At 47.1% G+C, this 22,215-nt stretch overlaps 1 protein-coding gene across 1 annotated transcript in view; it reads right to left on the bottom strand.

Moving 5' to 3' along the window:
• myo1eb (myosin IEb) overlaps positions 1-22,215 on the bottom strand; it is a gene marked incomplete at both ends in the record, with an annotated part of 133,905 nt that overhangs the window by 42,718 nt on the left and 68,972 nt on the right. The window contains one exon of the mRNA XM_079240529.1: positions 16,309-16,455. Within this exon, the coding sequence (XP_079096655.1) occupies positions 16,309-16,455 (147 nt within the window). The remainder of the gene's footprint in view (positions 1-16,308; positions 16,456-22,215) is intronic.

Raw genomic sequence — 22,215 nt, forward strand, 5'->3', positions numbered from 1 at the left:
GAGGATACAGATGATGAAGACGAGGATACAGATGATGAAGACGAGGACACAGATGATGAAGACGAGGACACAGATGATGAAGACGAGGACACAGATGATGAAGACGAGGACACAGATGATGAAGACGAGGATACAGATGATGAAGACGAAGATACAGATGATGAAGACGAGGACACAGATGATGAAGACGAGGACACAGATGATGAAGACGAGGATACAGATGATGAAGACGAGGATACAGACGAAGACGAGGACACAGATGATGAAGAGGAGGACACAGATGATGAAGACGAGGACACAGATGATGAAGATGAGGACACAGATGATGAAGATGAGGACACAGATGATGAAGAGGAGGATACAGATGATGAAGACGAGGATACAGATGATGAAGACGAGGATACAGACGATGAAGACGAGGATAAAGATGATGAAGACGAGGACACAGATGATGAAGACGAGGACACAGATGATGAAGACGAGGACACAGATGATGAAGACGAGGATAAAGATGATGAAGACGAGGACACAGATGATGAAGACGAGGACACAGATGATGAAGACGAGGATAAAGATGATGAAGACGAGGACACAGATGATGAAGACGAGGACACAGATGATGAAGACGAGGACACAGATGATGAAGACGAGGATAAAGATGATGAAGACGAGGATAAAGATGATGAAGACGAGGACACAGATGATGAAGACGAGGATACAGATGATGAAGACGAGGATACAGATGATGAAGACGAGGATACAGATGATGAAGACGAGGACACAGATGATGAAGACGAGGACACAGATGATGAAGACGAGGATACAGATGATGAAGACGAGGACACATATGATGAAGACGAGGATACAGATGATGAAGACGAGGACACAGATGATGAAGACGAGGATACAGATGATGAAGACGAGGATACAGATGATGAAGACGAGGATACAGATGATGAAGACGAGGATACAGATGATGAAGACGAGGATACAGATGATGAAGACGAGGAGTGAGATGATGAAGACGAGGATACAGATGATGAAGACGAGGATACAGATGATGAAGACGAGGATACAGATGATGAAGACGAGGAGTGAGATGATGAAGACGAGGATACAGATGATGAAGACGAGGATACAGATGATGAAGACGAGGATACAGATGATGAAGACGAGGATACAGATGATGAAGACGAGGATACAGATGATGAAGACGAGGATACAGATGATGAAGACGAGGACGCAGATGATGAAGACGAGGACACAGATGATGAAGACGAGGATACAGATGATGAAGACGAGGACACAGATGATGAAGACGAGGATACAGATGATGAAGACGAGGATACAGATGATGAAGACGAGGACACCGATGATGAAGACGAGGAGTGAGATGATGAAGACGAGGATACAGACGATGAAGACGAGGACACAGATGATGAAGACGAGGACACAGATGATGAAGACGAGGATACAGATGATGAAGACGAGGATACAGATGATGAAGACGAGGTTGCAGATGATGAAGACGAGGATACAGATGATGAAGACGAGGACACCGATGATGAAGACGAGGAGTGAGATGATGAAGACGATGATACAGATGATGAAGACGAGGATACAGATGATGAAGACGAGGACACAGATGATGAAGACGATGATACAGATGATGAAGACGAGGATACAGATGATGAAGACGAAGATACAGATGATGAAGACGAGGACACAGATGATGAAGACGATGATACAGATGATGAAGACGAGGACACAGATGATGAAGACGAGGACACAGATGATGAAGACGAGGACACAGATGATGAAGAGGAGGACACAGATGATGAAGAGGAGGATACAGATGATGAAGACGAGGACACAGATGATGAAGACGAGGACACAGATGATGAAGACGAGGATACAGATGATGAAGACGAGGACACAGATGATGAAGAGGAGGACACAGATGATGAAGACGAGGATACAGATGATGAAGACGAGGACACAGATGATGAAGACGAGGATACAGATGATGAAGACGAGGATACAGATGATGAAGACGAGGACACAGATGATGAAGACGAGGATACAGATGATGAAGACGAGGACACAGATGATGAAGACGAGGATACAGATGATGAAGACGAGGATACAGATGATGAAGACGAGGACACAGATGATGAAGACGATGATACAGATGATGAAGACGATGATACAGATGATGAAGACGAGGACACAGATGATGAAGACGAGGATACAGATGATGAAGACGAGGATACAGATGATGAAGACGAGGACACAGATGATGAAGACGAGGATACAGATGATGAAGACGAGGATACAGATGATGAAGACGAGGATACAGATGATGAAGACGAGGACACAGATGATGAAGACGAGGATACAGATGATGAAGACGAGGATACAGATGATGAAGACGAGGATACAGATGATGAAGACGAGGACACAGATGATGAAGACGAGGATACAGATGATGAAGACGAGGACACAGATGATGAAGACGAGGACACAGATGATGAAGACGATGATACAGATGATGAAGGTGAGGACACAGATGATGAAGACGAGGATACAGATGATGAAGACGAGGATACAGATGATGAAGGTGAGGACACAGATGATGAAGACGAGGATACAGATGATGAAGACGAGGATACAGACGATGAAGACGAGGACACAGATGATGAAGACGAGGATACAGATGATGAAGACGAGGACACAGATGATGAAGACGAGGATACAGATGATGAAGACGAGGATACAGATGATGAAGACGAGGACACAGACGATGAAGACGAGGATACAGACGATGAAGACGAGGACACAGATGATGAAGACGAGGATACAGATGATGAAGACGAGGATACAGATGATGAAGACGAGGACACAGATGATGAAGACGAGGACACAGATGATGAAGACGAGGACACAGATGATGAAGACGAGGATACAGATGATGAAGACGAGGACACAGATGATGAAGACGAGGACACAGATGATGAAGACGAGGACACAGATGATGAAGACGAGGACACAGATGATGAAGACGAGGATACAGATGATGAAGACGAGGACACAGATGATGAAGACGAGGATACAGATGATGAAGACGAGGACACAGATGATGAAGACGAGGATACAGATGATGAAGACGAGGACACAGATGATGAAGACGAGGACACAGATGATGAAGACGAGGATACAGATGATGAAGACGAGGACACAGATGATGAAGACGAGGACACAGATGATGAAGACGAGGATACAGATGATGAAGACGAGGACACAGATGATGAAGACGAGGACACAGATGATGAAGACGAGGATACAGATGATGAAGACGAGGATACAGATGATGAAGACGAGGACACAGATGATGAAGACGAGGATACAGATGATGAAGACGAGGATACAGATGATGAAGACGAGGACACAGATGATGAAGACGAGGATACAGATGATGAAGACGAGGACACAGATGATGAAGACGAGGACACAGATGATGAAGACGAGGACACAGATGATGAAGACGAGGACACAGATGATGAAGACGAGGATACAGATGATGAAGACGAGGACACAGATGATGAAGACGAGGACACAGATGATGAAGACGAGGACACAGATGATGAAGACGAGGATACAGATGATGAAGACGAGGACACAGATGATGAAGACGAGGATGCAGATGATGAAGACGAGGACGCAGATGATGAAGACGAGGAAGCAGATGATGAAGACGAGGAAGCAGATGATGAAGACGAGGACACAGATGAGGAAGACGAGGATACAGATGATGAAGACGAGGACACAGATGATGAAGACGAGGATACAGATGATGAAGACGAGGACACAGATGATGAAGACGAGGATACAGATGATGAAGACGAGGACACAGATGATGAAGACGAGGACACAGATGATGAAGACGAGGACACAGATGATGAAGACGAGGATACAGATGATGAAGACGAGGATACAGATGATGAAGACGAGGATACAGATGATGAAGACGAGGAGTGAGATGATGAAGACGATGATACAGATGATGAAGACGAGGACACAGATGATGAAGACGAGGATACAGATGATGAAGACGAGGACACAGATGATGAAGACGAGGATACAGATGATGAAGACGAGGACACAGATGATGAAGAGGAGGATACAGATGATGAAGACGAGGACACAGATGATGAAGACGAGGACACAGATGATGAAGACGAGGACACAGATGATGAAGACGAGGACACAGATGATGAAGACGAGGATACAGATGATGAAGACGAGGACACAGATGATGAAGACGAGGATACAGATGATGAAGACGAGGATACAGATGATGAAGACGAGGACACAGATGATGAAGACGAGGACACAGATGATGAAGACGAGGAGTGAGATGATGAAGACGAGGATACAGATGATGAAGACGAGGATACAGATGATGAAGACGAGGATACAGATGATGAAGACGAGGATACAGATGATGAAGACGAGGATACAGATGATGAAGACGAGGACACAGATGATGAAGACGAGGACACAGATGATGAAGACGAGGAGTGAGATGATGAAGACGAGGACACAGATGATGAAGACGAGGAGTGAGATGATGAAGATGAGGATACAGATGATGAAGACGAGGATACAGATGATGAAGACGAGGATACAGATGATGAAGACGAGGATACAGATGATGAAGACGAGGACACAGATGATGAAGACGAGGACACAGATGATGAAGACGAGGACACAGATGATGAAGACGAGGATACAGATGATGAAGACGAGGACACAGACGATGAAGACGAGGACACAGATGATGAAGACGAGGACACAGATGATGAAGACGAGGACACAGATGATGAAGACGAGGACACAGATGATGAAGACGAGGATACAGATGATGAAGACGAGGACACAGATGATGAAGACGAGGATACAGATGATGAAGGTGAGGACACAGATGATGAAGACGAGGATACAGATGATGAAGACGAGGATACAGACGATGAAGACGAGGACACAGATGATGAAGACGAGGACACAGACGATGAAGACGAGGACACAGATGATGAAGACGATGATACAGATGATGAAGGTGAGGACACAGATGATGAAGACGAGGATACAGATGATGAAGACGAGGATACAGATGATGAAGACGAGGACACAGATGATGAAGACGAGGATACAGATGATGAAGACGAGGATACAGATGATGAAGACGAGGACACAGATGACGAAGACGAGGATACAGATGATGAAGTCGAGGACACAGATGATGAAGACGAGGATACAGATGATGAAGACGAGGATACAGATGATGAAGACGAGGACACAGATGATGAAGACGAGGATACAGATGATGAAGACGATGATACAGATGATGAAGACGAGGACACAGATGATGAAGACGAGGATACAGATGATGAAGACGAGGATACAGATGATGAAGACGAGGACACAGACGATGAAGACGAGGATACAGATGATGAAGACGAGGATACAGATGATGAAGACGAGGACACCGATGATGAAGACGAGGACACCGATGATGAAGACGAGGACACAGATGATGAAGACGAGGACACCGATGATGAAGACGAGGATACAGATGATGAAGACGAGGACACAAATGATGAAGACGAGGATACAGATGATGAAGACGAGGACACAGATGATGAAGACGAGGATACAGATGATGAAGACGAGGATACAGATGATGAAGACGAGGAGTGAGATGATGAAGACGAGGATACAGATGATGAAGACGAGGACACAAATGATGAAGACGAGGATACAGATGATGAAGACGAGGACACAGATGATGAAGACGAGGACACAGATGATGAAGACGAGGATACAGATGATGAAGACGAGGATACAGATGATGAAGAGGAGGACACAGATGATGAAGACGAGGATACAGATGATGAAGACGAGGATACAGATGATGAAGACGAGGATGCAGATGATGAAGACGAGGATGCAGATGATGAAGACGAGGATACAGATGATGAAGACGAGGACACAGATGATGAAGACGAGGACGCAGATGATGAAGACGAGGACGCAGATGATGAAGACGAGGATACAGATGATGAAGACGAGGACACAGATGATGAAGACGAGGACACAGATGATGAAGACGATGATACAGATGATGAAGACGAGGATACAGATGATGAAGACGAGGATACAGATGATGAAGACGAGGACACAGATGATGAAGACGAGGATACAGATGATGAAGACGAGGACACAGACGATGAAGACGAGGACACAGATGATGAAGACGAGGACACAGATGATGAAGACGAGGATACAGATGATGAAGACGAGGATACACATGATGAAGACGAGGACACAGATGATGAAGACGAGGAGTGAGATGATGAAGACGAGGACACAGATGATGAAGACGATGATACAGATGATGAAGACGAGGATACAGATGATGAAGACGAGGAGTGAGATGATGAAGACGAGGACACAGATGATGAAGACGAGGATACAGATGATGAAGACGAGGATACAGATGATGAAGACGAGGACACAGATGATGAAGACGAGGATACAGATGATGAAGACGAGGACACACATGATGAAGACGAGGATACAGATGATGAAGACGAGGATACAGATGATGAAGACGAGGACACAGATGATGAAGACGAGGACACAGATGATGAAGACGAGGAGTGAGATGATGAAGACGAGGATACAGATGATGAAGACGAGGACACAGATGATGAAGACGAGGACACAGATGATGAAGACGAGGATACAGATGATGAAGACGAGGACACAGATGATGAAGACGAGGACACAGATGATGAAGACGAGGACACAGATGATGAAGACGAGGATACAGATGATGAAGACGAGGACACCGATGATGAAGACGAGGATACAGATGATGAAGACGAGGACACAGATGATGAAGACGAGGACACAGATGATGAAGACGAGGATACAGATGATGAAGACGAGGACACCGATGATGAAGACGAGGATACAGATGATGAAGACGAGGACACAGATGATGAAGACGAGGATACAGATGATGAAGACGAGGATACAGATGATGAAGACGAGGACACAGATGATGAAGACGAGGACACAGATGATGAAGACGAGGACACAGATGATGAAGACGAGGACACAGATGATGAAGACGAGGACACAGATGATGAAGACGAGGATACAGATGATGAAGACGAGGACACAGATGATGAAGACGAGGATACAGATGATGAAGACGAGGATACAGATGATGAAGACGAGGACACAGATGATGAAGACGAGGACACAGATGATGAAGACGAGGACACAGATGATGAAGACGAGGATACAGATGATGAAGACGAGGACACCGATGATGAAGACGAGGATACAGATGATGAAGACGAGGACACAGATGATGAAGACGAGGACACAGATGATGAAGACGAGGATACAGATGATGAAGACGAGGACACCGATGATGAAGACGAGGATACAGATGATGAAGACGAGGACACAGATGATGAAGACGAGGATACAGATGATGAAGACGAGGATACAGATGATGAAGACGAGGACACAGATGATGAAGACGAGGACACAGATGATGAAGACGATGATACAGATGATGAAGACGAGGATACAGATGATGAAGACGAGGACACAGATGATGAAGACGAGGATACAGATGATGAAGACGAGGACACACATGATGAACACGAGGACACCGATGATGAAGACGAGGACACAGATGATGAAGACGAGGACACAGATGATGAAGACGAGGACACAGATGATGAAGACGAGGACACCGATGATGAAGACGAGGATACAGATGATGAAGACGAGGACACAGATGATGAAGACGAGGACACAGATGATGAAGACGAGGACACAGATGATGAAGACGATGATACAGATGATGAAGACGAGGATACAGATGATGAAGACGAGGACACAGATGATGAAGACGAGGATACAGATGATGAAGACGAGGACACACATGATGAACACGAGGACACAGATGATGAAGACGAGGATACAGATGATGAAGACGAGGACACAGATGATGAAGACGAGGACACAGATGATGAAGACGAGGATACAGATGATGAAGACGAGGACACCGATGATGAAGACGAGGATACAGATGATGAAGACGAGGACACAGATGATGAAGACGAGGACACAGATGATGAAGACGAGGATACAGATGATGAAGACGAGGATACAGATGATGAAGACGAGGACACAGATGATGAAGACGATGACACAGATGATGAAGACGAGGATACAGATGATGAAGACGAGGATACAGATGATGAAGACGAGGATACAGATGATGAAGACGAGGACACAGATGATGAAGACGAGGATACAGATGATGAAGACGAGGACACCGATGATGAACACGAGGACACCGATGATGAAGACGAGGACACAGATGATGAAGACGAGGACACAGATGATGAAGACGAGGACACAGATGATGAAGACGAGGATACAGATGATGAAGACGAGGACACCGATGATGAAGACGAGGATACAGATGATGAAGACGAGGATACAGATGATGAAGACGAGGACACAGATGATAAAGACGAGGACACAGATGATGAAGAGGAGGACACAGATGATGAAGACGAGGATACACATGATGAAGACGAGGATACAGATGATGAAGACGAGGACACAGACGATGAAGACGAAGATACAGATGATGAAGACGAGGACACAGATGATGAAGACGAGGAGTGAGATGATGAAGACGAGGATACAGATGATGAAGACGAGGATACAGATGATGAAGACGAGGACACAGATGATGAAGACGAGGATACAGATGATGAAGACGAGGACACAGATGATGAAGACGAGGACACAGATGATGAAGACGAGGACACAGATGATGAAGACGAAGATACAGATGATGAAGACGAGGATACAGATGATGAAGACGAGGAGTGAGATGATGAAGACGAGGATACAGATGATGAAGACGAGGACACAGATGATGAAGACGAGGACACAGATGATGAAGACGAGGACACAGATGATGAAGACGAAGATACAGATGATGAAGACGAGGATACAGATGATGAAGACGAGGACACAGATGATGAAGACGAGGATACAGATGATGAAGATGAGGACACAGATGATGAAGACGAGGATACAGATGATGAAGACGAGGACACAGATGATGAAGACGAGGACACAGATGATGAAGACGAGGATACAGATGATGAAGACGAGGAGTGAGATGATGAAGACGAGGATACAGATGATGAAGACGAGGACACAGATGATGAAGACGAGGACACAGATGATGAAGACGAAGATACAGATGATGAAGACGAGGATACAGATGATGAAGACGAGGACACAGATGATGAAGACGAGGACACAGATGATGAAGACGAGGACACAGATGATGAAGACGAGGATACAGATGATGAAGACGAGGAGTGAGATGATGAAGACGAGGATACAGATGATGAAGACGAGGATACAGATGATGAAGACGAAGATACAGATGATGAAGACGAGGATACAGATGATGAAGACGAGGAGTGAGATGATGAAGACGAGGATACAGATGATGAAGACGAGGATACAGATGATGAAGACGAGGACACAGATGATGAAGACGAGGAGTGAGATGATGAAGACGAGGATACAGATGATGAAGACGAGGATACAGATGATGAAGACGAGGATACAGATGATGAAGACGAGGACACAGATGATGAAGACGAGGATACAGATGATGAAGACGAGGACACAGATGATGAAGACGAGGACACAGATGATGAAGACGAGGATACAGATGATGAAGACGAGGACACAGATGATGAAGACGAGGATACAGATGATGAAGACGAGGATACAGATGATGAAGATGAGGATACAGATGATGAAGACGAGGATACAGATGATGAAGACGAGGACACCGATGATGAAGACGAGGAATACAGATGATGAAGACGAGGATACAGATGATGAAGACGAGGAGTGAGATGATGAAGACGAGGACACAGATGATGAAGACGAGGATACAGATGATGAAGACGAGGACACAGATGATGAAGACGAGGATACAGATGATGAAGACGAGGACACAGATGATGAAGACGAGGATACAGATGATGAAGACGAGGATACAGATGATGAAGACGAGGACACAGATGATGAAGACGAGGATACAGATGATGAAGACGAGGATACAGATGATGAAGACGAGGATACAGATGATGAAGACGAGGAGTGAGATGATGAAGACGAGGATACAGATGATGAACACGAGGATACAGATGATGAAGACGAGGAGTGAGATGATGAAGACGAGGATACAGATGATGAAGACGAGGACACAGATGATGAAGACGAGGATACAGATGATGAAGACGAGGATACAGATGATGAAGACGAGGACACAGATGATGAAGACGAGGATACAGATGATGAAGACGAGGATACAGATGATGAAGACGAGGATACAGATGATGAAGACGAGGACACAGATGATGAAGACGAGGACACAGATGATGAAGACGAGGATAGAGATGATGAAGACGAGGACACAGATGATGAAGACGAGGATACAGATGATGAAGACGAGGATACAGATGATGAAGACGAGGATACAGACGATGAAGACGAGGATACAGACGATGAAGACGAGGATACAGATGATGAAGACGAGGATACAGATGATGAAGACGAGGATACAGACGATGAAGACGAGGACACAGATGATGAAGACGAGGACACAGATGATGAAGACGAGGATACAGATGATGAAGACGAGGATACAGATGATGAAGACGAGGACACAGATGATGAAGATGAGGACACAGATGATGAAGACGAGGACACAGATGATGAAGACGAGGACACAGATGATGAAGACGAAGATACAGATGATGAAGACGAGGACACAGATGATGAAGACGAGGATACAGATGATGAAGACGAGGATACAGATGATGAAGACGAGTACACAGATGATGAAGATGAGGACACAGATGATGAAGACGAGGACACAGATGATGAAGACGAGGACACAGATGATGAAGACGAAGATACAGATGATGAAGACGAGGATACAGATGATGAAGACGAGGAGTGAGATGATGAAGACGAGGATACAGATGATGAAGACGAGGATACAGATGATGAAGACGAGGACACAGATGATGAAGACGAGGATACAGATGATGAAGACGAGGATACAGATGATGAAGACGAGGATACAGATGATGAAGACGAGGACACCGATGATGAAGACGAGGATACAGATGATGAAGACGAGGATACAGATGATGAAGACGAGGATACAGATGATGAAGACGAGGATACAGATGATGAAGACGAGGATACAGATGATGAAGACGAGGACACCGATGATGAAGACGAGGATACAGATGATGAAGACGAGGAGTGAGATGATGAAGACGAGGACACAGATGATGAAGACGAGGATACAGATGATGAAGACGAGGACACAGATGATGAAGACGAGGATACAGATGATGAAGACGAGGACACAGATGATGAAGACGAGGATACAGATGATGAAGACGAGGATACAGATGATGAAGACGAGGACACAGATGATGAAGACGAGGATACAGATGATGAAGACGAGGAGTGAGATGATGAAGACGAGGACACAGATGATGAAGACGAGGATACAGATGATGAAGACGAGGACACAGATGATGAAGACGAGGATACAGATGATGAAGAGGAGGACACAGATGATGAAGACGAGGATACAGATGATGAAGACGAGGATACAGATGATGAAGACGAGGAGTGAGATGATGAAGACGAGGATACAGATGATGAAGACGAGGACACAGATGATGAAGACGAGGATACAGATGATGAAGACGAGGACACAGATGATGAAGACGAGGATACAGATGATGAAGACGAGGACACAGATGATGAAGACGAGGATACAGATGATGAAGACGAGGACACAGATGATGAAGACGAGGACACAGATGATGAAGACGAGGATACAGATGATGAAGACGAGGACACAGATGATGAAGACGAGGATACAGACGATGAAGACGAGGATACAGACGATGAAGACGAGGATACAGACGATGAAGACGAGGATACAGATGATGAAGACGAGGACACCGATGATGAAGACGAGGATACAGATGATGAAGACGAGGATACAGATGATGAAGACGAGGATACAGATGATGAAGACGAGGATACAGATGATGAAGACGAGGATACAGATGATGAAGACGAGGATACAGATGATGAAGACGAGGATACAGATGATGAAGACGAGGATACAGATGATGAAGACGAGGACACAGATGATGAAGACGAGGACACAGATGATGAAGACGAGGACACAGATGATGAAGACGAGGACACAGATGATGAAGACGAGGACACATGATGAAGACGAGGATACAGATGATGAAGACGAGGACACAGATGATGAAGACGAGGACACAGATGATGAAGACGAGGATACAGATGATGAAGACGAGGATACAGATGATGAAGACGAGGATACAGATGATGAAGACGAGGACACAGATGATGAAGACGAGGACACAGATGATGAAGACGAGGACACAGATGATGAAGACGAGGACACAGATGATGAAGACGAGGATACAGATGATGAAGAGGAGGATACAGATGATGAAGAGGAGGACACAGATGATGAAGAGGAGGATACAGATGATGAAGACGAGGACACAGATGATGAAGACGAGGATACAGATGATGAAGACGAGGACACAGATGACGAAGACGAGGATACAGATGATGAAGACGAGGACACAGATGATGAAGACGAGGACACAGATGATGAAGACGAGGACACAGATGATGAAGACGAGGATACAGATGATGAAGACGAGGATACAGATGATGAAGACGAGGACACAGATGACGAAGACGAGGATACAGATGACGAAGACGAGGACACAGATGATGAAGACGAGGACACAGATGATGAAGACGAGGACACAGATGATGAAGACGAGGACACCGATGATGAAGACGAGGACACAGATGATGAAGACGAGGACACAGATGATGAAGACGAGGACACCGATGATGAAGACGAGGATACAGATGATGAAGACGAGGATACAGATGATGAAGACGAGGACACAGATGATGAAGACGAGGACACAGATGATGAAGACGAGGACACAGATGATGAAGACGAGGACACAGATGATGAAGACGAGGATACAGATGATGAAGACGAGGACACAGATGATGAAGACGAGGACACAGATGATGAAGACGAGGACACAGATGATGAAGACGAGGATACAGATGATGAAGACGAGGACACCGATGATGAAGACGAGGATACAGATGATGAAGACGAGGACACCGATGATGAAGACGAAGATACAGATGATGAAGACGAGGATACAGATGATGAAGACGAGGATACAGATGATGAAGACGAGGACACAGATGATGAAGACGAGGATACAGATGATGAAGACGAGGATACAGATGATGAAGACGAGGACACAGATTTATGAAGACGAGGATACAGATGATGAAGACGAGGATACAGATGATGAAGACGAGGATACAGATGATGAAGACGAGGACACAGATGATGAAGACGAGGATACAGATGATGAAGACGAGGATACAGATGATGAAGACGAAGATACAGATGATGAAGACGAGGATACAGATGATGAAGACGAGGAGTGAGATGATGAAGACGAGGATACAGATGATGAAGACGAGGATACAGATGATGAAGACGAGGACACAGATGATGAAGACGAGGAGTGAGATGATGAAGACGAGGATACAGATGATGAAGACGAGGAGTGAGATGATGAAGACGAGGATACAGATGATGAAGACGAGGATACAGATGATGAAGATGAGGATACAGATGATGAAGACGAGGATACAGATGATGAAGACGAGGATACAGATGATGAAGACGAGGAGTGAGATGATGAAGACGAGGACACAGATGATGAAGACGAGGATACAGATGATGAAGACGAGGATACAGATGATGAAGACGAGGATACAGATGATGAAGACGAGGACACAGATGATGAAGACGAGGATACAGATGATGAAGACGAGGATACAGATGATGAAGACGAGGACACAGATGATGAAGACGAGGATACAGATGATGAAGACGAGGACACAGATGATGAACACGAGGACACAGATGATGAAGACGAGGATACAGATGATGAAGACGAGGACACAGATGATGAAGACGAGGATACAGACGATGAAGACGAGGATACAGACGATGAAGACGAGGATACAGATGATGAAGACGAGGACACAGATGATGAAGACGAGGATACAGACGATGAAGACGAGGATACAGATGATGAAGACGAGGATACAGACGATGAAGACGAGGATACAGACGATGAAGACGAGGACACAGATGATGAAGACGAGGACACAGATGATGAAGACGAGGATACAGATGATGAAGACGAGGATACAGATGATGAAGACGAGGACACAGATGATGAAGACGAGGAGTGAGATGATGAAGACGAGGATACAGATGATGAAGACGAGGAGTGAGATGATGAAGACGAGGATACAGATGATGAAGACGAGGACACAGATGATGAAGACGAGGATACAGATGATGAAGACGAGGATACATATGATGAAGACGAGGATACAGATGATGAAGACGAGGAGTGAGATGATGAAGACGAGGATACAGATGATGAAGACGAGGATACAGATGATGAAGACGAGGATACAGATGATGAAGACGAGGATACAGATGATGAAGACGAGGATACAGATGATGAAGACGAGGATACAGATGATGAAGACGAGGACACAGATGATGAAGACGAGGACACAGATGATGAAGACGAGGATACAGATGATGAAGACGAGGACACAGATGATGAAGACGAGGACACAGATGATGAAGACGAGGATACAGATGATGAAGACGAGGACACAGATGATGAAGACGAGGATACAGATGATGAAGACGAGGACACAGATGATGAAGACGAGGACACAGATGATGAAGACGAGGATACAGATGATGAAGACGAGGATACAGATGATGAAGACGATGACACAGATGATGAAGACGAGGATACAGATGATGAAGACGAGGACACAGATGATGAAGACGAGGATACAGACGATGAAGACGAGGACACAGATGATGAAGACGAGGATACAGATGATGAAGACGAGGATACAGATGAAGACGAGGATACAGATGATGAAGACGAGGATACAGATGATGAAGACGAGGATACAGATGATGAAGACGAGGACACAGACGATGAAGACGAGGATACAGACGATGAAGACGAGGATACAGACGATGAAGACGAGGATACAGATGATGAAGACGAGGACACAGATGATGAAGACGAGGATACAGACGATGAAGACGAGGATACAGATGATGAAGACGAGGATACAGACGATGAAGACGAGGATACAGACGATGAAGACGAGGACACAGATGATGAAGACGAGGATACAGATGATGAAGACGAGGATACAGATGATGAAGACGAGGATACAGATGATGAAGACGAGGATACAGATGATGAAGACGAGGACACAGATGATGAAGACGAGGATACAGATGATGAAGACGAGGACACAGATGATGAAGACGAGGATACAGATGATGAAGACGAGGATACAGATGATGAAGACGAGGACACCGATGATGAAGACGAGGACACAGATGATGAAGACGAGGATACAGATGATGAAGACGAGGATACAGATGATGAAGACGAGGATACAGATGATGAAGACGAGGATACAGATGATGAAGACGAGGACACCGATGATGAAGAGGAGGATACAGATGATGAAGACGAGGACACAGATGATGAAGACGAGGATACAGATGATGAAGACGAGGATACAGATGATGAAGACGAGGACACAGATGATGAAGACGAGGATACAGATGATGAAGACGAGGATACAGATGATGAAGACGAGGATACAGATGATGAAGACGAGGACACCGATGATGAAGAGGAGGATACAGATGATGAAGACGAGGACACAGATGATGAAGACGAGGATACAGATGATGAAGACGAGGATACAGATGATGAAGACGAGGACACAGATGATGAAGACGAGGACACAGATGATGAAGACGAGGATACAGATGATGAAGACGAGGACACAGATGATGAAGACGAGGATACAGATGATGAAGACGAGGATACAGATGATGAAGACGAGGATCTAGGTACTGACAGGTTGTTGAACTTCAGTGGAAGCTTCCGGTCCGTCTTCTCGTGGAACCGCTTCACCAGCAGACTCAGGAACTCTGTCTTGAAGACACTTTGCAGGACGCTATCATACTCTTCCTCATGGATGATGAAGATGTCATCCTGTAGAGTGCTGATTGACAGACGGATGGACAGGCTGCATCAGTTGTGGTTCCCTCCTCTAATTTAGGTTCCTGGCTTTAGCTGTGGTTCCTGGCTCTAGCTGTGGTTCCTGGCTCTGGTTGTGGTTCCTGGCTCTAGCTGTGGTTCCTGGCTCTAGCTGTGGTTCCTGGCTCGAGTTGTGGTTCCTGGCTCTAGCTGTGGTTCCTGGCTCTAGCTGTGGTTCCTGGCTCGAGTTGTGGTTCCTGGCTCTAGCTGTGGTTCCTGGCTCTGGTTGTGGTTCCTGGCTCGAGTTGTGGTTCCTGGCTCTAGTTGTGGTTCCTGGCTCTAGCTGTTGTTCCTGGCTCTAGCTGTGGTTCCTGGCTCTAGTTGTGGTTCCTGGCTCTAGCTGTGGTTCCTGGCTCTAGTTGTGCTTCCTGGTTCTAGTTGTGGTTCCTGGTTCTAGTTTAGGTTCCTGGCTCTAGTTGTGGTTCCTGGCTCTAGTTGTGGTTCCTGGCTCTAGCTGTGGTTCCTGGCTCTAGTTGTGGTTCCTGGCTCTAGCTGTGGTTCGTGGCTCTAGTTGTGGTTCCTGGCTCTAGCTGTGGTTCCTGGCTCTAGTTGTGGTTCCTGGCTCTAGTGGTGGTTCCTAGCTGTAACTGCGGTTCCTAGCTTTAGTTGTGCTTCATGGTTCTAGTTGTGGTTCCTAGCTTTAGTTGTGTTTTATGGTTCTAGGTTAGGTTCCCACCTCTAGCTATGGTTCCTGGCTCTAGCTTTGGTTCCTGGCTCAAGCTGTGGTTCCTGGCTCTAGATGTGGTTCCTGGCTCTAGCTGCGGTTCCTGGCTCAAGCTGTGGTTCCTGGCTCTAGCTGCGGTTCCTGGCTCTAGCTGCGGTTCCTGGCTCTAGCTACGATTCCTGGCTCTAGCTACGGTTCCCTGCTCTTGCTGCGGTTCCTGGCTCTAGCTGTGGTCCCTGGCTCTGGTTGTGGTTCCTGGCTCTGGTTGTGGTTCCTTGATCTAGTTGTGGTTCCTGGCTCTAGTTGTGGTTCCTGGCTCGAGTTGTGGTTCCTCGTTCTAGTTGTGGTTCCTGGCTCTAGTTGTGGTTCCTGGCTCTAGTTGAGGTTCCGAGCTTTAGTTGTGCTTCCTGGTTCTAGTTGTGGTTCCTGGTTCTATTTTAGGTTCCTGGCTCTAATTGTGGTTCCTGGTTCTAGCTGTGGTTCCTGGCTCGAGTTGTGGTTCCTGGCTCTAGTTGTGGTTCCTGGCTCGAGTTTTGGTTCCTGGCTCGAGTTGTGGTTCCTGGCTCTAGTTGTGGTTCCTGGCTCGATTTGTGGTTCCTGGCTCTAGTTGTGGTTCCTGGCTCTAGCTGCGGTTCATGGCTCTAGCTGTGGTTCCCTGCTCCAGCTAGGGTTCCTGGCTCTTGCTGTGGTCCCCTGCTCTGGCTGTCGTTCCTGGCTCTAGCTGTGGTTCCTGGCTCTAGTTAAGGTTCCTAGGTTTAGCTGTGGTTCCTGGCTCTGGTTGTGGTTCCTGGCTCTGGCTGTTGTTCCTGGCTCTGGCTGTCGTTCCTGGCTCTGGTTGTGGTTCCTGGTTCTAGTTGTGGTTCCTGGTTCTAGTTTTGGTTCTTGGCTCTAGTTTTGATTCCTGGCTCTAGCTGTGGTTCCTAGCTTTAGTTGTGCTTCATGGTTCTAGTTGTGGTTACTAGTTTTAGTTGTGCTTCATGATTCTAGTTGTGGATCCTGGTTCTAGTTTAGGTTCCTGGCAATGGTTGTGGTTCCATTCCCTAGATGTGGTTGCTAGTTTCTGCTCTGATTCCTTGCTCTAGCTATGGTCCCTGGCTCTAGCTTTGGTTACTGGCTCTAGCTTTGGTTCCTGCCTCTAGTTTAGGTTCCTGCCTCTAGTTTAGGTTCCTGGCTTTAGCTGTGGTTCCTGGGTCTAGCTGTGGGTACTGGCTCTAGCTGTGGTTCCTGGCTCTGGTTGTGGTTCCTGGCTCTAGCTGCGGTTCCTGGCTCTGGCAGTGGTTCCTGGCTCTGGTTGTGGTTCCTGGCTCTAGCGGTGGTTCCTGGGTCTAGCTGTGGGTACTGGCTCTAGCTGTGGTTCTGAGCTCTAGCTGTGGTTCCTGCCTCTACATTAGGTTGCTGCCTCTAGTTTAGGTTCTTGGCTCGAGTTGTGATTCCTGGCTCGAGTTGTGGTTCCTGGCTCTTGCTGTGGTTCTTGGCTCTTGCTGTGGTTCCTGGCTCTGGTTGTGGCTCCTGGTTCTGGTTGTGGTTCCTGGATCGAGTTGTGGTTCCTGGCTCTAGTTGTGGTTCCTGGCTCTAGCTGTGGTTCATGGCTCTAGCTGTGGTTCCTGGCTCTAGTTGTGGTTCCTGGCTCTACCTGTGGTTCGTGGCTCTGGTTGTGGGTCCTGGTTCTAGTTGTGGTTCCTGGCTCTATTTGTTGTTCCTGGCTCTCGTTGTGTTTCCTGGCTCTAGCTGTGGTTCCTGGCTAGAGTTGTGGTTCCTGGCTCAAGCTGTGGTTCCTGGCTCAAGCTGTGGTTTCTGGCTCAAGCTGTGGTTCCTGGCTCTAGTTGTGGTTTCTGTGTGTAGTTGTGGTTCCTAGCTGTAGTTGTGGTTTCTGGTTCTAGTTGTGGTTCCAGGCTCTAGTTGTGGTTCCTAGCTTTAGTTGTGCTTCATGGTTGTAGTTGTGGTTCCTGGTTCTAGTTTAAGTTCCTGGCTCTGGTTGTGGTTCTTATCTCTAGCTAAGGTTCCTAGTTTCTGCTGTGGTTCCTGGCTGTAGCTGTGCTCCTAGCACTAGTTTGGGTTCCTGCCTCTAATTTAGTTTCCTGGCTCGAGTTTTGGTTCATGCCTCAAGATTCGGTTCCTGGCTCAAGCTGTGGTTCCTGGCTCTAGCTTTGGTTACTGGCTCTAGCTTTGGTTCCTGCCTCTAGTTTAGGTTCCTGCCTCTAGTTTAGGTTCCTGGCTTTAGCTGTGGTTCCTGGGTCTAGCTGTGGGTACTGGCTCTAGCTGTGGTTCCTGGATCTAGTTGTGGTTCCTGGATCTAGTTGTGGTTCCTGGATCTAGTTGTGGTTCCTGGCTCTAGTTGTGGTTCCTGGCTCTAGCTGTGGTTCATGGCTCTAGCTGTGTTTCCTGGCTCTAGTTGTGGTTCCTGGCTCTGGCTATCGTTTCTGGCTCTAATTGTGGTTAATGGCTCTACCTGTGGTTCGTGGCTCTAGTTGTGGGTCCTGGTTCTAGTTGTGGTTCCTGGCTCTATTTGTTGTTCCTGGCTCTCGTTGTATTTCCTGGCTCTAGCTGTGATTCCTGGCTAGAGTTGTGGTTCCTGGCTCAAGCTGTGGTTTCTGGCTAAAGCTGTGGTTCCTGGCTCTGGCTGTGGTTCCTGGATCAAGCTGTGCTTCCTGGCTCTAGTTGTGGTTTCTGTCTGTAGTTGTGGTTCCTAGCTGTAGTCGTGGTTTCTGGTTCTAGTTGTGGTTCCAGGTTCTAGTTGTGGTTCCTAGCTTTAGTTGTGCTTCATGGTTGTAGTTGTGGTTCCTGGTTCTAGTTTAAGTTCCTGGCTCTGGTTGTGGTTCTTATCTCTAGCTAAGGTTCCTAGTTTCTGCTGTGGTTCCTGGCTGTAGCTGTGCTCCTAGCACTAGTTTGGGTTCCTGCCTCTAATTTAGGTTCCTGGCTCGAGTTTTGGTTCATGGCTCAAGATTCGGTTCCTGGCTCAAGCTGTGGTTCCTGGCTCAAGCTGTGGTTCCTGGCTCTAGTTTAGGTTCCTGTCTCTAATTTAGGTTCCTGGCTCGAGTTTTGGTTTATGGCTCAAGATTCGGTTCCTAGCTGTAGTTGCGGTTTCTGGCTCTAGTTTAGGTTCATGGCTCTGGTTGAGGTTCCTAGCACTAGTTTAGGTTCCTACGTCTGGCTTTGGTTCCTGGCTCTAGCTGTGGTTCCTGGCTCTAGCTTTGGTTCCTGGCTCTAGCTTTGGTTCCTGGCTCCAGCTGTGGTTCCTGGCTCCAGCCGTGGTTCCTGGCTAGAGTTGTGGTTCCTGGCTCAAGCTGTGCTTTCTGGCTCAAGCTGTGGTTCCTGGCTCTGGCCATGGTTCCTGGATCAAGCTGTTGTTCCTGGCTCTAGTTGTGGTTTCTGTCTGTAGTTGTGGTTCCTAGCTGTAGTTGTGGTTTCTGGTTCTAGTTGTGGTTCCAGGCTCTAGTTGTGGTTCCTAGCTTTAGTTGTGCTTCATGGTTGTAGTTGTGGTTCCTGGTTCTAGTTTAAGTTCCTGGCTCTGGTTGTGGTTCTTATCTCTAGCTAAGGTTCCTAGTTTCTGCTGTGGTTCCTGGCTGTAGCTGTGCTCCTAGCACTAGTTTGGGTTCCTGCCTCTAATTTAGGTTCCTGGCTCGAGTTTTGGTTCATGGCTCAAGATTCGGTTCCTGGCTCAAGCTGTGGTTCCTGGCTCAAGGTGTGGTTCCTGGCTCTAGTTGTGGTTCCTGGCTCTAGTTGTGGTTCCTGCCTCTAATTTAGGTTCCTGGCTCGAGTTTTGGTTCATGGCTCAAGATTCGGTTCCTAGCTGTAGTTGCGGTTTCTGGCTCTAGTTTAGGTCCATGGCTCTGGTTGTGGTTCCTAGCACTAGTTTAGGTTCCTACGTCTGGCTTTGGTTCCTGGCTCTAGCTGTGGTTCCTGGCTCTAGCTTTGGTTCCTGGCTCTAGCTGTGGTTCCTGGCTCCAGCTGTGGTTCCTGGCTCCAGCCGTGGTTCCTGGCTCTAGTTGTGGGTCCTGGCTCACATTGTGGTTCCTGGCTGTAGTTGTGGTTCCTGGCTCAAGCTGTGGTTCCTGGCTCAAGCTGTGGTTCCTGGCTCTAGTTGTGGTTCCTGGCTCTGATTGTGGGTTCCTGGCTCTGATTGTGGTTCCTGGCTGTAGTTGTGGTTCCTGGCTCTGATTGTGGTTCCTAGCTCTAGTGGTGGTTCCTAGCTGTAGTTGTGGTTTCTGGCTCTAGTTGTGGTTCCTGGCTCTAGTTGTGGTTCTAGCTTTAGTTGTGCTTCATGGTTCCAGTTGTGGTTCCTGGCTCTGGATTTGGTTCCTAGCACTAGTTTAGGTTCCTACCTCTGGCTATGGTTAATGGCTCTGGCTTTGTTTTCTCGATCTAGCTTTGGTTCCTGGCTCTATCTTTGGTTCCTGGCTCTAATTTCGGTTCCTGGCTCTAGCTTTGGTTCCTGGCTCAAGCTTTGGTTCCTGGCTCAAGCTTTGGTTCCTGGCTCAAGCTTTGGTTCCTGGCTCCAGCTGTGGTTCCTGGCTCTAGTTGTGGTTCCTGCCTCTAGTTTAGGTTCCTGCCTCTAGTTTAGGTTCCTGGCTCAAGTTGTGGTTCCTGGTTCTGGTTGTGGTTCCTGGCTCTAGCTGTGGTTCCTGGCTCTAGCAGCGGTTCCTCGCTGTAGCTGCGGTTCCTGGCTCTAGCTGCGGTTCCTGGCTCTAGCTGTGGTTCCTCGCTGTAGCTGCGGTTCCTGGCTCTAGCTGCGGTTCCTGGCTCTAGCTGTGGTTCCTGGCTATTGCCGTAGTTCCTGGCTCTAGCTGCGGTTCCTGGCTCTGGTTGTGGTTCCTAGATCTAGTTGTGGTTCCTGGCTCTAGTATTGGTTCCTGGCTCGAGCTGTGGTTCATGGCTCTAGCTGTGGTTCCTGGCTCTAGTTGTGGTTCCTGGCTCTAGCTATCGTTTCTGGCTCTGGTTGTGGTAATGGCTATACCTGTGGTTCCTGGCTCTGGTTGTGGTTCCTGGTTCTAGTTGTGGTTCCTGGCTCAAGCTGTGGTTTCTGGCTAGAGTTGTGGTTCCTGGCTCAAGCTGTGGTTTCTG

The sequence above is a fragment of the Telmatherina bonti genome (genome assembly GCF_933228915.1).
Source record: "Telmatherina bonti genome assembly, chromosome: 5".
Taxonomy (NCBI): domain Eukaryota; kingdom Metazoa; phylum Chordata; class Actinopteri; order Atheriniformes; family Telmatherinidae; genus Telmatherina; species Telmatherina bonti.